Source organism: Nicotiana tabacum, chromosome 10 (genome assembly GCF_000715075.1).
Source record: "Nicotiana tabacum cultivar K326 chromosome 10, ASM71507v2, whole genome shotgun sequence".
Lineage (NCBI taxonomy): Eukaryota > Viridiplantae > Streptophyta > Magnoliopsida > Solanales > Solanaceae > Nicotiana > Nicotiana tabacum.
The window spans coordinates 23,204,729-23,219,133 of record NC_134089.1 but is presented as its reverse complement, the minus strand read 5'-3'; the positions used below and the strand labels follow the sequence as shown (position 1 = coordinate 23,219,133).

Genomic DNA, 14,405 nt, shown 5'->3' with positions numbered 1-14,405 from the left:
ATCGAACAATTTTCTATTACTTCAACTCCACCGGCCAAGGTGAGAGGCTTACAAGTGTAGAGGTTCCCTCACTAAACGGGTAGGCATCAGAGCCTCACAATTTTTGATGAGGGTCTACATACTTATTAGTGATTAATGACATATATTATTGTTATTTATAAATCAACATTAAATTTTTAATCATTTTTTGGGAATTTGAAAATCTATAAAACAAGGAATAATGACAAATTATTGGATGAATCCAAAGATATGGTTTAGTACTCAATTAAGTAGGTTAAAAGTTAAATCATATAAACCAGGTAGACACAAAAATTATAATGGACTTTCTCCCATCTGCCCAAGTCTTGTTCCCTAAAGTTATCTAGTACATGTGTTGCTGAAAGGTAGCGCATGTATCTAGTGCAATAGTTAAGGCTCGTGCAGAAGTTGATCTTCTCGATAGTATTATTCGATACCTGTATTACTGGAAGATAACAGATACTCAGGAGTGCAATAGTCGACATACGTACAGCTTGATCCAAACATCACCGTTAGTTTTAAAAGGGGAGGGGGGAGGGGGGAGTGCCAATACTCTCCAAATAACTAACCAATTTAAGAAAAAGGAATAAACGAAAAGCTTAACTTCACTGTTTCTTATACTCTTTGTCCTTCAATTCCATTAAAGACACCCTAAGTAGTTTAGACAATTAAAATGAATATTTCCCTTAAGATGAGGAACATATGCTTACATCTCAAGGTTGTTAATTAAACATCCGATACTCTTTTAGAATTAGCTAGAACTAATTTATTCCCCTTTATTCCGTGAGCAATATTTTACTCTTTAACTGAGCTAAAAATTTGGATATCCAGATGTACGAGTGTGACAGTTTAGCTTCTATAAATACTTCTCCTGCTCAAGCCTAGAGGACCACTTCTACTTTGTCACTAACCAAAAATTACAAAACCATTCTCTATTCAATAAACTACTGAGCCTGCTATATAATTACTTAAATTCATCCTCTTTCCCTCTCGTTATTTCACAAAATACCTTCCTGAACCATTGCATAAATTTATCGTGCATGTCCATATAGCCATATATTGTGACGTGAGGAGAATAGTCGTCTTGTTGGTAGCAGATGAATGTCCATATAGTTGTTTAATGGCCCTGAGAAAGTAGTCATCTTGTTGCTAGCAAGTAAATCATATATGTCCATATACAACCATATTTAGTGGCGTGCAAAGAGTAGTCGTCTTGTTATTAGCAGGTGAATGTCCATATAGTTGTTTAGTGGCGCTGAGAAAGTAGTCATCTTGTTGCTAGCATATATGTCCATATACAACCATATTTAGTGGCGTGCAAAGAGTAGTCGTCTTGTTATTAGCAGGTGAATGTCCATATAGTTGTTTAGTGGCGCAAAGAAAGTAATCATCTTTGTGGAATCTTCTAATTAGCCATTTAATTTAGTGGCGTGCAGAAAGTAGTCGTCTTATTACTATCATGGCAACTACCATGGTGGCAAAACGAGCACGTGCCATGTGGTGGATGAGGCTACACTCCGCCATTCGTACCGCCTTAGCATGCACCATAGTGGGTTGTGTCACCCTATATAGTCCACCTTCACTTGCGAAGCAACTAGCATTTCCTTCATTTTCTTACGTTACATCTATTTTCATAGTATCCGATGCCACTTTAGGCCATGCCTTAAGGGGATGTTGGCATGCATGTCTTGCCACAATTCAAGTCATGCCTCTTTCCATGCTAGGCTTATGGCTACATGGCTATGTCACTACCAACGATTTCTCGCCGGAAGTAGCCGCCTTAATGGTGGCGGTGAGCGCGTTTTTGGTGGTGTTGCCGGCGAGTACGGACTTGATGTGTAAGAGAATTGCTTTTGGACAGCTTGTAATAGTGTATGTTGATGTTGTTATTCATGGGGTTTATGTCAATTCGGCTGTATTGCACCCTCTTAGAATTGGTTCTAGCACTGCCCTTGGAGCTGTGGCTTCTATCTTATCTCTGTTGTTGCCCTATCCCTGGCTAGCTTATCATGAGGTATGCATCAAACTTTAATCAAGTTTCAAAATACTACTCTCTCTCGACGGTTACATGTGGTTATCTTTTAGTATAGCCTTTTAAACTGCTAAATCTAATTTTGTACGACGACCATTTTGGTTGATTGAAAAATGATCATTTTTAAACATGGATATTTGATAAAAACTGATATTCTTAATAGGATTTAAGTTATATATATCGATAGTCGATAAAATAGTGACTTTTTTACAATATTAGTGTAATTTAACATGTTAAATATTTCTTTTAGGTTATTAATCAATATATACTAGTGTCAAGTAAAATTACCAATAATTATGTGACTCGATTTTGTAAATACTTTTCGTACCACTAACGCATAGAATTTAAACTCCTTTTAATATGTACCATAATGACCATTCAATTTGTTTTTTCTTTTTATACTTCGATGTAACCGAGGTTTACAGCTCACGTTGAAAAGTCAAGTAAATCACTTGTTTTAACCGTATATTCGTCATTTAGGTATATTTTTTAATTTGCTCAATGGTTTAGTTTGTCAAGTATTAGTAATATTTTTCTCTAGAAAATTCTTAAGATGTGTAGTGTAAACTTTAGTCTGGTCGATCAAGACACTGATGAAGTATAGTAATTTGGATCTTCTAGGAAACGTCCATTTGGCGTATGGACATACATTATTTGCAAATCAAAATTTGTTTTATAACTTTATAAATTATTTTAATTTCAAATTTCAATTTGAAATGAAGAACTTGAAGTTGAAAAAATTAAATTAACTTGCTTTGAGCTGTATTTCGAGTAAAATAATGGTCGTTTCACTCACAAAATTTTTAACTCTTTTTCCAAGTGAAATTTATGTCCAAACACAACTGCCAGCCTCTTTTTCAATTTCAAATTCTTAAGTATAGTGCAACAGAAAAGGAACAAAATTCTTATGTCTAAACGCCTAATAGTAAAATTCTTGATGTTAAACTTGACATATATATGCATACTGCATTAGTTTGTGGTAGATAGAAGTGCCCTTATTCCTATGGCAAATTGATTGATTATGTGCTTGGTATGGTTCTCTTCTATGGTCCATAAACATCACAGATGTTTCCAGTCTGTTTGAGCAAAATTGTAAACGTAAGGGGAATTAAATTTCCACATTAGAAATACCTTTCTAACCATTTGGGAATAAATATGTAGGGTCAGTAACATATAGTTGTTGCCTACTTCATTCAATGTTTTGATAATAGAATTTATAACATCATTCTGTCCTGTTACTATTATGGAACAACGTGCTAGATTTTCACCTCATACGGCTCCTTGACGGCTCCTTGAGATCGCAAAATAAATACTGTAGGACCATAGTCTTAGACCATACTTCGTGTTAGAATGTTTCTGTCCAAGTAAATCTCAAGTGTCAAAGCAAATGATGTTAATAAATCTAAGTTAAAATGATGTTAATAAATCTAAGTTGTGCATCTACTGAGAATGGGCAGTCTGGTGCATTAAGCTTCCGCTATGCTGGAGGTCCGGGGAAGAGCCGAACTACAAGGGTATATTGTATGCAGTCTTACCCTTCATTTCCGCAAGAGGTTATTTTCACGGCTCGAACCCGTGACCTCCTAGTTACATGACAACAACTTTATCAGTTACACCAAGGCTCCCCTTCCCCTACTGAGAATGGATGAGATAAATTAATTCCCTTTTCAACTTATTGTCTGGTAATTAAACAACTAAGTAGTTTTCTAAGATCATAGGCTAATTTACTACTGCATATTTAGATTAAAAATATGATACAAGGTGATGATTGCTAATATTGTGAATAACATTGTCAACAGGTGAGAAACCTATACAAAATCTATGCAGAAAATGCTTCAAAGAGAATAAATTTATATTTGAAAGCAATCCATACTCAAGATGATCAGATAGCCATGGAACTAATATCTCAGGCAAAGCCCTCTGCTGATACAGGAACTAAGCTTCTTGAGACTATCAAATTCTTGGAGGTAAGCTCATGAGATCCCTAAAAAAGTTCTCAGGCTTTGAATTCATCAGTTGTTTGGATTAATTTCACGTATGATCACTAAATTGTATCCACCATAATAGTAAAGTCATAAAATTGTTTTTGCCACTGAACTTTACCACTATTATCGTAAAACCTATGTTGCTCAGACTCTCCGAAAATGTTGTCGAGTTCATGTCGGATCCTCCAAAAGTGGTGTATTTTTGGAGTATCCGACACGGGTGTGGCAACATTTTGGAGATTCAGCATAACATAGTAAAACTACTAAACTTACCTATTATAATAATAAAAATTTAAAAAAATATTTTTGTCACCACATTAAAGTAGCTGAATCTTACCCATTATAACGGTCAAAATAATACGGGCTAGCCAGTTTTCGGATTGTTCATTCAAAAATAACCAGCATTTGCCAAGTCATTGAAAAATAGCCATTATTTTGCTGCAACAGAGACCGGTCCAACATAATATACTGGAGTTTGGTGCACCTGTCCATGAACTTCCAGCATATTATGTTGGACCGGTATACTTTGCCGGCTCTAGTATAATATACTGGAGTTCCAGCAAAGTATAGTGGAACTCCAAACTCCAGTATATTATGCTAGAGTATTTGCCGGATTTTTAACAGTGTTTTCGTTCAGATTTATCTTTACATGAAAAGTGGCTAAATTTCGGTGACTTTTGAAACTGTGGCTATTTTTGAATGACCACTTGTAAATCTGGTTATTTTTGAATTTCTCCCTTGTAACGGTAAAGTCGTCAAACTGTACTAACCATAACGACAAAACCTACCGATCAAGGTGACTTTACTGTTTTAGCGGAAGAATCTTGTCAGGTTACTGTTATAATGAGTAAAGTTCAGTTAGGTTTGTGACTTCATTGTTATGGTGGATACAATTCACTGACCATTTGTGAAATTAACCCATTCTTGTTCATAATCTAAAATACCTTCCTAATTTGAGCAGGAAGGTTTGCAATGGGAGAAACCTTGGCTGAGATTCTTGATTCCCTACACAGATCCAGGACATGGTTTGCAAAACATGGAAGTTTCAATGAAAGGAATGGAAATGGCCTTAACTTCTTACCCTTCTTTCCTCACTAGAATGATAGATGAAGAGCTCTTTAAAGTCTCACATAATGTTCTCATGTTTCTTGGTGAAAAAATGGGGCAAGATAGATCCATTTTTGCAGTGACAGAAGGGGAGTTTGAGAAAAGGTCTTCTAGTCTACCCCATGAACCAATTTTACCAACCAAACTAGATCAGCCAGCACTTTTCTTCTTATCCTGTTTAAAAATGTGCACGAGTGATTCTGATACGATCATACCTATAACTGATCAACGATCAGGAGATGCAATGGAAAGTAATAACAGATCGTGCTATGAACGAGTCTGCATCAATTGGACTGTGCCAATGATCAACGAAAGAATGGTGATATTCGCGTTTAAGTGTTCATTTTCACTAGGGCTGGCCGTGCTACTTGGTCTGCTATTTAATACAGAGAATGGATATTGGTCAGGCCTAACAATAGCACTCAGCTTTGTTACCGGAAAACAAGCAATTTTCACAGAAGCAAATGCTAGAGCACAAGGAACAGCCATAGGATCAGTGTATGGTGTACTTGGCTGCACTATTTTTCAAAAAGCCGCGCATATAAGGTTCTTGTCTCTCCTCCCTTGGATTATTTTCACCACATTTCTAAGGCATAGTAGGATGTTCACTCAAGCAGGGGGAACAGCAGCAGTAATAGGTTCACTACTGATTTTGGGCAGAAAGAGTTATGGTCCACCTAGTGAATTCGCCATTTATAGACTCACTGAAGCCTTCATTGGACTAGCTTGTTTCGTCGTTGTTGAGCTTATTATGCAGCCAACAAGTTCAGCAACTTTAGTTAAAAAGCATCTCTATCTGATCCAAGGAACACTCAAAGATTGCACTGAACACATGATTGTTGATTCAAGGCAAAAGGGGTTAATGGAAAAGCAAAGGAATCTGAAATCTCAAGTCCAAGATTTGGAAAAGTTCATTAAGGATGCAGTGTTGGAACCTAGTTTCTGGTTTTCACCTTTTCCAATTACTTGCTACCAGAAGCTCCAAAAATCTTTGTCAACAATGGCAGATGTTCTGTTTTTCATGGCTTATGATATTGAATTCCTCTCACAAGCATTCGATAGCTATTATCCTGATAGAAAGGAACTTCAACAATACATAAACAAGGACTTACAGCATCTTAAGAATGCCCTAAGCTCTGCAGTGAGCTGCTTTGAGAAAACCATTTCTATCAGACTGTTAAAAGCTTCTCAAATCCAACCAGAGCAGAATATCTTGAATGACCTTGAAGAAGGGAATTCATCGTGTCCAAATGAGTGTATCATTTCTTCTACAAATGATGAGGAGATGGAGATGGTTCTAAGTTCTTTCCTTGAACACTCAAGGGAGGTTTGTGGTAAAGTAAGGGACATTGCAGGTATAGAGCTTAGAGAAACCATAGTTGGTTTTTTGTGTTCTTTAGAATTTTGTATGAGCTTTTTGGAGAGGGAAGTAAGAGACATAGACAGAGGGATAAAAGATTTGGTGAGATGGGAAGATCCTCTGGGTGAGCCAATTTGTTCATAAAAAGAAAGAGACATTACCAAAGTTTTCTGTAAGTTAGGAGCAAATCCTTCAGAGCCAAGTTATATAACCTTCAAAACCAAAAAGCATAAGGCTGTAGATCTAAAATAGGGGTTTTAGCATTTTATCATCTATAGTTATTTTGCTTTTCTTTTCCCATTTTAATTCCCCTTAAAATTCAAAGATAACATGTTATTCCGAATCTTCTCTACCTCTGACTTCGGGTAAGAAACGTTTTTCGATCAAGGCTAACCTGAAAAAAGCGACACAAGCAAATTACAGAAACAACAATATCTTTTGCTTTTAACAGGAAAAAACTTCTAAGACATTAAAACAATGGTAGAAAAGGAAAAGATTTAGATCCTTTACTCCATTTGATAATCCTGTGAATCCATACACTGATAAATAGTTTTCGACAAGAAGCAGTCAAGATACAACTCCATGTTCAGTAGAAAATGTTTCTGCCACATCAAAGTTCATTCATCTAACATATAGAGATGCCAAGGTAAAGAACATAAGTATGGTTGCCGAAGCTAACTCTAAAGAAACAGCTTTCAATTGCCTTCATATTTTGGGTCTGCCATCACATAATGGTAAGCAACCACCAGCACAAAGATAAAGATACCAAGAAAGTTGGCGAAGAAGCCCAGGTCCTGGTCGTCAATCATCTGTAACATTCATGGACAAAAGAACCAAAATATCAGACAAATCAACCACCATACTTGTCGCTCTATATGTAGACAATAAAACTCTGAAAAAGGATTAGTACAAAGAGAAGGATAGTCAATAGAAAGTGACCATCTATTCTAATCTACTTCTTATTTAAGTTCAAACATCATGTCAACTGTTGTTGAGTTTCTTTTCCTTTGACACGATCTAAAATCCTTAACAACTCCATCCTCAGCATTCATACTTAAAAGTTTTATGCAGCCACACACTCCAAATAACACCTGCTCTTTAACAATCTAAAAGACATTATATGGCTAGATAATTAGTCAGCCAAGCTGTTCAACAGACTCTACCAGACACCAAAGGCAACCGAATAAAGCACCAAAATGAGAAAGGCAATATAGAAAACAATGGCAAAAAAACAAACACACCAACACACTAAGCACTCATTTTACATGGAGAACAATGAGAAAAGAAAAGACTAGAGATATCCATGATTAGCGTAACAGCGTATTATCTAGCGGCATATGAGTGCCCAAGTGCTAAGATGCCGGCAAATGCCAGAGACTTGCAAAGCTCGAGTCAACGCACACATGCCAGCTCTTTCTTTTTAGGTACATGGCCTTATCTTCTCCTTTCTTCTCCCTTACTTTCTGTTCCTAAAAAGTCAATCCAGCAGCAAAAGGTTAAGCTTAGTTCCCTCTTCTCCTCTTCTTTCTTTTCCTTTAGTTTCCTTCAAATAAAGTCAGAAGCATCATTTAATGAAGCTGTTTGTAAAGTCTTAAAAACAACTCTAGGCTAATGAACAAACCACATTTAGGTGTTAGTGTCACATTACACTTTCCTCTTTTCTCTTTTCCAATCAATCCTAAAACAGGTACTCTATTTAATACTCCCCCTACATCTTCCTCTTCTTTCTTTTCTTTTAGCCCCTAATTAGGATCATTCCAGATGAAAGATGAAAACATTTCCTCTGAAATCCAGAAATTGAAAACCCATCTTGGCCAAATGTCTCCATCCCCACAGACTCATAAGGGATTGCACATGCTAAGAAAGCGTAGTTTATGCTAAATACCAGCAATTCGAGGTTTCCAAGTTGAGCTAAAACTGCAAGTAAAGTTCAAAGACCTTTTACACATCACCAAGTATTGATCTGGTATTATCAGGAAATTATTCTTGGCAAAATTGCTTTAGCTATCTTCAATAGCTTATATATTTTTTGATGAAGTAGAATTGCCAATAACCAACCCAAAATGGGAAAAGGCTTCCATCTTTTTAAGGGGCATAAAGCCAGTATCTCCTTAGATTTCTTCACTCATACTAAATCACTCACTTCACCAACATTTAGACATTATTTTCACTCGTTGAAACTCATTGAACACCACAACATACCCAACCTTACAACTCTACATTCTAATCGTACACCACCAAACTTCATGTCAAACAAACAACAGAAGATGATCTTGGAATTATCTCCCTTGTTAACATTTCCATCCAATAACATTTTTCATTATTTTACGTCATAGAAAACAAACCCTACGACTAGCTCAACATTTGCAGCTCTTGAAATATCTTACCATATTTTGCCATTATTTTCATACCCTTCAGAATCCTTGATTTATAGTCTACTGATTCTACCCTTTCAATTTATGTTCTTTTTCTTCTACATAATTCATTCAATTATTACGAAAACTTCCTTTTAACAATTTTCGTTTTCCGCACACACATTTGATATTTATATGTCATTCCTTATGGAACTAACAGAGACGCCAAAAATTAATTTAATCGGGAATAACACTCCAAACAGCATGAAACAAAAGATCAAGCATTAATTGCAAAATATAACGAAAAATCATCAAGGAATACAAAAATTCAACAAAAATAGCATCTCAGAATATGCTCAATAGAAATTGGGTGAATTTTGAGGGGGGACAAAGAAGGATTCAAGCATCAGGAAAATGCAGTATAGATCGAGAGATAATGAAATTATTTGATTTGCTATGAAAAAAGAACAAAGAACTTACAGTGATACTAAGACGAAACGGAGAATTGGTGTAAAATTCGAAGAAGCCCAACAGGTACGATCTCGATTTTCTTCTCTTTTGGGAGACGTTGGATCTATTTAACCCACCGTTGACGTGGGTGAGGGTGACTGGTAATTATACGTCGTCGTTTCTCAGAAGGCGGTAACTTGAAAAATAAAAAGTAGATGTGGCTGCTGGGATTCGAGCCCAGGTCTCCACGGCCACAACGTGGAATTCTCACCACTAAACTACAGCCACTTGCTGGCGTTAATTGCAGAAAATATAATTAAGACCTATAGTTTATTACGATAATTGAGGTTAATTTCTGTCTCGGATTAATTAGTTTGATTATTTTGAACTTTCAGTTTGAGCCTATATGTTAGACTTTTTAAAATAAAACAAAAAAATGTATCATCAAATAATGTATTTTCAAACTCTATACGGTTAAAACCGGGCTTACCCGATTATGCTATTTGATCGAGATAAGGGAACTGCATCGAGTGATTGCCTCGTAATGAATCGGATTAGAGCACGGAGACGAGGCATCGAGTTCTAGGATCGAGGTGTCTGCCGATATCGAGGCCAACATCGACCAAGACCAAACGTGACAGACTTCGAGCAAGGCATAGTAACGGAAAGGCGAGATATCCGTGATTGGCCGGAGATCATGGCGTAAATCCCGGAACAGATCAAATCAAGGACGGTTATCTAGTTAATCATGGGATTTACTTCCATGTATCTTAAATAGGATTCCTCTACTATATAAAGGGGGTCCTAATCATCTTGTAAACACCTTACATTCACGAATATCAAAGGAATATAATATCAAAGGAATATCAAAGGAATATAATATTTCTCAACTTACTTTCTTGTTCATCATCTTATTGTGCCTTTAACTATTCTTTCATAACTAGCTCTTAGGGTGTCTGAGCTCGAGGGCCCTGTCCAAATGCTGGTTTGTTTTATATTATTGTCAATTTGCATCGCTTATATTTACGTTTATCAATTGGTATTAGGTGAAATCACATATCCTTAAAATCACAATATAAGTTTATTTGTTATTCAAATTTTAGGGTAAACAGTTTGGTGCCCACCGTGGGTCCCGAACCCACGACCACAAGGTTAAGAGACTTGGTCTTCATGGCAAGAACAAACACGTAGTCGCCCCGGGAAATGGAGTACCTCCAATCAATCCCGACATACCACAGGCCGCAGATCCAGTTGATGTCAGTTCTCGTGTAGCCATTAGTGAAGATTTAGGCGCCGACCCTGCAGAGATGCCCGGGCAGCCGATCAGAACACACAGGGTGGTGAAGAAGGCGGGATTAGCCTTCGAATGATATTTGACATGTTACAAACTCGGCAGGCTGCGATAGCGCAACTCCAAAATCAGAATCGAGTACCAAGCAGAATCGAACTCTATACATCACAGAAAGTTATTCATTGGATCAAGGTTGTACAGAAGAAATTGAACGATAATGGATCAGGAACTGACCCCGCCATCATGAAGATACTCGAGGAGCTCACTAAACAGATTGAATCAGGAGAAAAGAAAATCGAGGCTAATGATAAAAAGGTATAAACTCACAACTCGTGGGTTGATCAAATACCGGGGGTACCCCCGATTCGGAAGGGTTCGAATTCGAAAAGGTTCGTACAGAAGCCTTTCCCACCAAGTGCAGCTCCGAAACCTATTCTGAAGAAATTCCGCATGCTAGAAATTTCCAAGTATAATGGAACCACTGATCCTAATGAGCATGTCACTTCTTATACATGCGCAATAAAAAGAAATGACTTAGAAGACGATGAAATTGAATTTGTTCTGTTGAAAAAAATTGGAGAAACTTTATCGAAGAGGGAAATGATATGGTACCATAATTTTTTGCCTAATTCCATCAATTCATTCGTCATGCTTGCTGATTCGTTCGTAAAGGCACAGGATGGAGCAATAAAGGTCGCAACTGGGAAATCAGACCTCTTCAAAGTGAGACAAAAGGACAATGAAATGCTAAGAGAATTCGTATCTCGGTTTCATATGGAATGCATGGACCTACCCCATGTTACCGATGATTGGGTTATCCAAGCCTTCACTCAAGGTTTTAACGAGCAAAGTTCGGTAGCATCACGTCAACTAAAGCATAATTTGATTGAATATCTAGCGGTGACCTGGGCCGATGTGCATAATCGATACCAGTCAAAGGTCAGAGTCGAGGATGATCAGTTGGAGCCCCTTCCGGTTCCGTTTACCCGAATAAATCGGAAGGCAAGATTCAAAAAGACATCGATAGAGAGACCCGATCAAACAGAGATTGGTACCAACCATATAGCGCAGATCGTAGAAACAACGGACTGGGACGTAATCCCGTTTGAAATGATCAAAGGAATAATTGAGGTCAAAACTCCCGGGGGCTCATGAGTAAGGGTGGTTTCGATAAATATGTCGAGCCTAAAGAAGCGCCACGGTTATCAGAGTACAACTTCAGCGTTGATGCATCGGGTATTGTATCAGCCATTGGACAAATAAAGGATACTAGGTGGCCTAGATCCCAACAGACCGATCCAGCCCAAAGGAACCCTAATCAAATGTGCAAATACCATGGAACCCGTGGTCACAGAACTCAAGACTGCAGGTAGTCAAGGGAGGAGGTGGCACGTTTATTCAATGAAGTTCATCTTCGAGATTTCCTGAGTGATCGAGCTAAAAATCATTTTAGAGACAAGGATGCAAATAGGAAAAACGAACAGGAAGAACCGCAGCACGTGATCCATATGATCGTTGTGGGGTCGATATTCCTCAAGGCCCGATTGTGAATACCTAATTTTTGCATTATTTTAACACCTCCTAAATTTATTAGTGTTTTTTATTATTTAATAATTTTTTCAATTTTGTGTGTTTAATTGCGTATTTCCGATCATAAAAATACCAAAAATAATTTTTTCTTCATTTGCGCATTTTAGAAATTAACTAAATGTTCAATAGGTGAATTAATCTAGTTAATTGATCATTTGAATAAGTTATTTAATTATTTTATTTGTTTGTATAAAATTTAGTTTAGTAAGTTTGAATAAGGAAGAAATTGGGCTAAATTTGAAAGAAAAATTGTCCAAGAGTGCAAGATAAGGGGCTGCCATTGAAAGGGTCTGAAACTATGTAGTTTTGCCTCAAAACTACGTCGTTTCACTAAATGAAACAAGATCAAATCTTACCCATCCATTCCATCTTGATCCAATGGATCTCATTCACTCTTGGCCTAGGTATTTAAAGCCTCAAAAATCTGAAAAATGGCCCCCATTTCTCCCATAATTATTTTCTCCTCCCTCTCTCTTCTCTCTCTCTTTCTCCATAACCGCCGCCCCTCCACCGCCGCCGAAAATCGCCCACCGGTGGCGGACCACCTCCAAACCATCTTAAAATTTCACCATGTAATCTCCAACACCTCCTCTTTCCATATCTCAAAACCAAATTCTTCAAAAAACTCATCAAACTCCTTGAATCATAGATCTAGAAAACTTTTCCGTCACTTTTTTGCCCAAATTCTTGAAGCTCCAACCACTACCACCCTACAATACCTACATCAACGGATAGAGCTCCTCGAGACCTAGCTATTGATGCCAATTGCACCTTGAAAATCAGGCAATCAAAATCCGACCAAATTCGGCGGCCTCCCCGAACACCCTCTTTTGGCATACCACCATTTTTTCGGCCACTTGAATTGTAGAATGGTAAAAATCCTATTCTTTTCATGGGTGATTTTTTATTTTGTTTTATTTTTTAGATTTTATTTTTTCTATTATTAATTATTTTAGCATTAGTTTTTGAAGTTTAAAATGTTAAATTTTCTGTTTTTGCACTTGTTGAAGTAGTAAAGTAGCTTTGTATTGATTAAAGTGAGGTAGTGAGGAAATACTTGAGAGTATATGGTAAAATCGTAATCCTGCCCCGTTATTAATTTTCTGATTTTTTGGGTTAGAATTAGTTTCTGTCTTGTTTCTTTTTTTAATCTATTTCTGATTATGTTTGTCTAGTTGGTTTATTAAATTGCTACAGCGATAGCGTGTGTCCTATATGTTAAATGTTTCAGAACTAACAAGGTTGTTGGATGTGCATATTAGCCAGGTTTTGGTGGTTGGTTTTGTTGGTAGTCTAGCCTCCCCTCCTTCACAAGATCCAAAGGCACATATGGCCTCCGCAAGCAATTTACCAATCATCGGTCCTGATGATAGCCCGCCATCGGCTATTCTGCAGCTAGAATCAGCAGTTGCTGAAGACAATAAGATGTTGCGTCTCCGCATATTGGAAATGTGGGACGCCTGGTCTAATGGTAGGGAACCGCCAAGTGCAATGGGTTCCTTGAGTTGATCCTCAGGTCAGGTGAGGTTACCAACGCCCATGTGCCCAACCCGCTCATCCCATGCGGGCACCCTCCAATGCCCTCCAATGATCCTAGCATGCCTTCTGTGGTTCGCCCCCAGGCACCAGCTTCAAGGGCACTGCCTCCAACGTTCATCTTTCAGGGTCCACGGCTTCAACCAGAAATAACATATGTGACCCCATACTCTTTCGTTCAACCTCCGCAATATGATCTCTCGGGGGAGCAAGAAACGATTTTTAAAAATCCCGAGCAAGAGGAAATGGCTCGAAAAATGAAGAGCCTGGAACAAAGCCTGAAAAACATGCAAGGTCTGAGTGGTCAAAAAAGTGTCTCATACTCCGACCTCTGTATGTTTCCCCATATCCACTTGCCAGTTGGCTTCAAGATGCTAAAATTTGAAAAGTACAGCGGGCACGGAGACCCGGTTGCTCATCTAAAACGATACTGTAACCAATTGAGGGGTGCTGGTGGAAAAGAGGAGCTGCTAATGGCCTATTTTGGGGAAAGTCTCACCGGAATCGCTTCTGAGTGGTATACGGATCAAGAAATTACCCATTGTCACATGTGGGATGATATGGCCCGAGATTTTGTTCGCCAGTTCTAGTATAATGTGGACATCGCTCCCAACAAAAACTCTTTGTCTAATTTGAAAAAGAAAATCACGGAAAGCTTCCGCGAATATGCTGTCAAATGGCG

At 37.8% G+C, this 14,405-nt stretch overlaps 1 protein-coding gene and 1 non-coding gene across 3 annotated transcripts; one reads left to right on the top strand and one right to left on the bottom strand.

Annotated features, from left to right (window-relative positions):
- Positions 1-909: 909 nt before the first annotated feature.
- Positions 910-6,802, top strand: LOC107783430 (uncharacterized). Of its 2 annotated transcripts, XM_075222716.1 has the most exons (4): positions 910-2,032; positions 3,850-4,017; positions 4,997-6,571; positions 6,651-6,802. In XM_075222716.1, the coding sequence occupies exons 1-4, from the start codon at positions 1,478-1,480 to the stop codon at positions 6,681-6,683; spliced, it is 2,331 nt and encodes a 776-aa protein (XP_075078817.1). In that variant the 5' UTR covers positions 910-1,477; the 3' UTR covers positions 6,684-6,802. The 2 variants fall into 2 exon arrangements, with proteins under 2 accessions (XP_075078817.1, XP_016459884.1); XM_016604398.2 differs by having other exon boundaries at positions 4,997-6,802.
- A 2,720-nt stretch (positions 6,803-9,522) lies between these two features.
- Positions 9,523-9,594, bottom strand: TRNAH-GUG (transfer RNA histidin (anticodon GUG)). Its single transcript has one exon. It is a non-coding gene; the product is annotated as a tRNA-His (tRNA).
- Between the last annotated feature and the right edge of the window lie 4,811 nt (positions 9,595-14,405).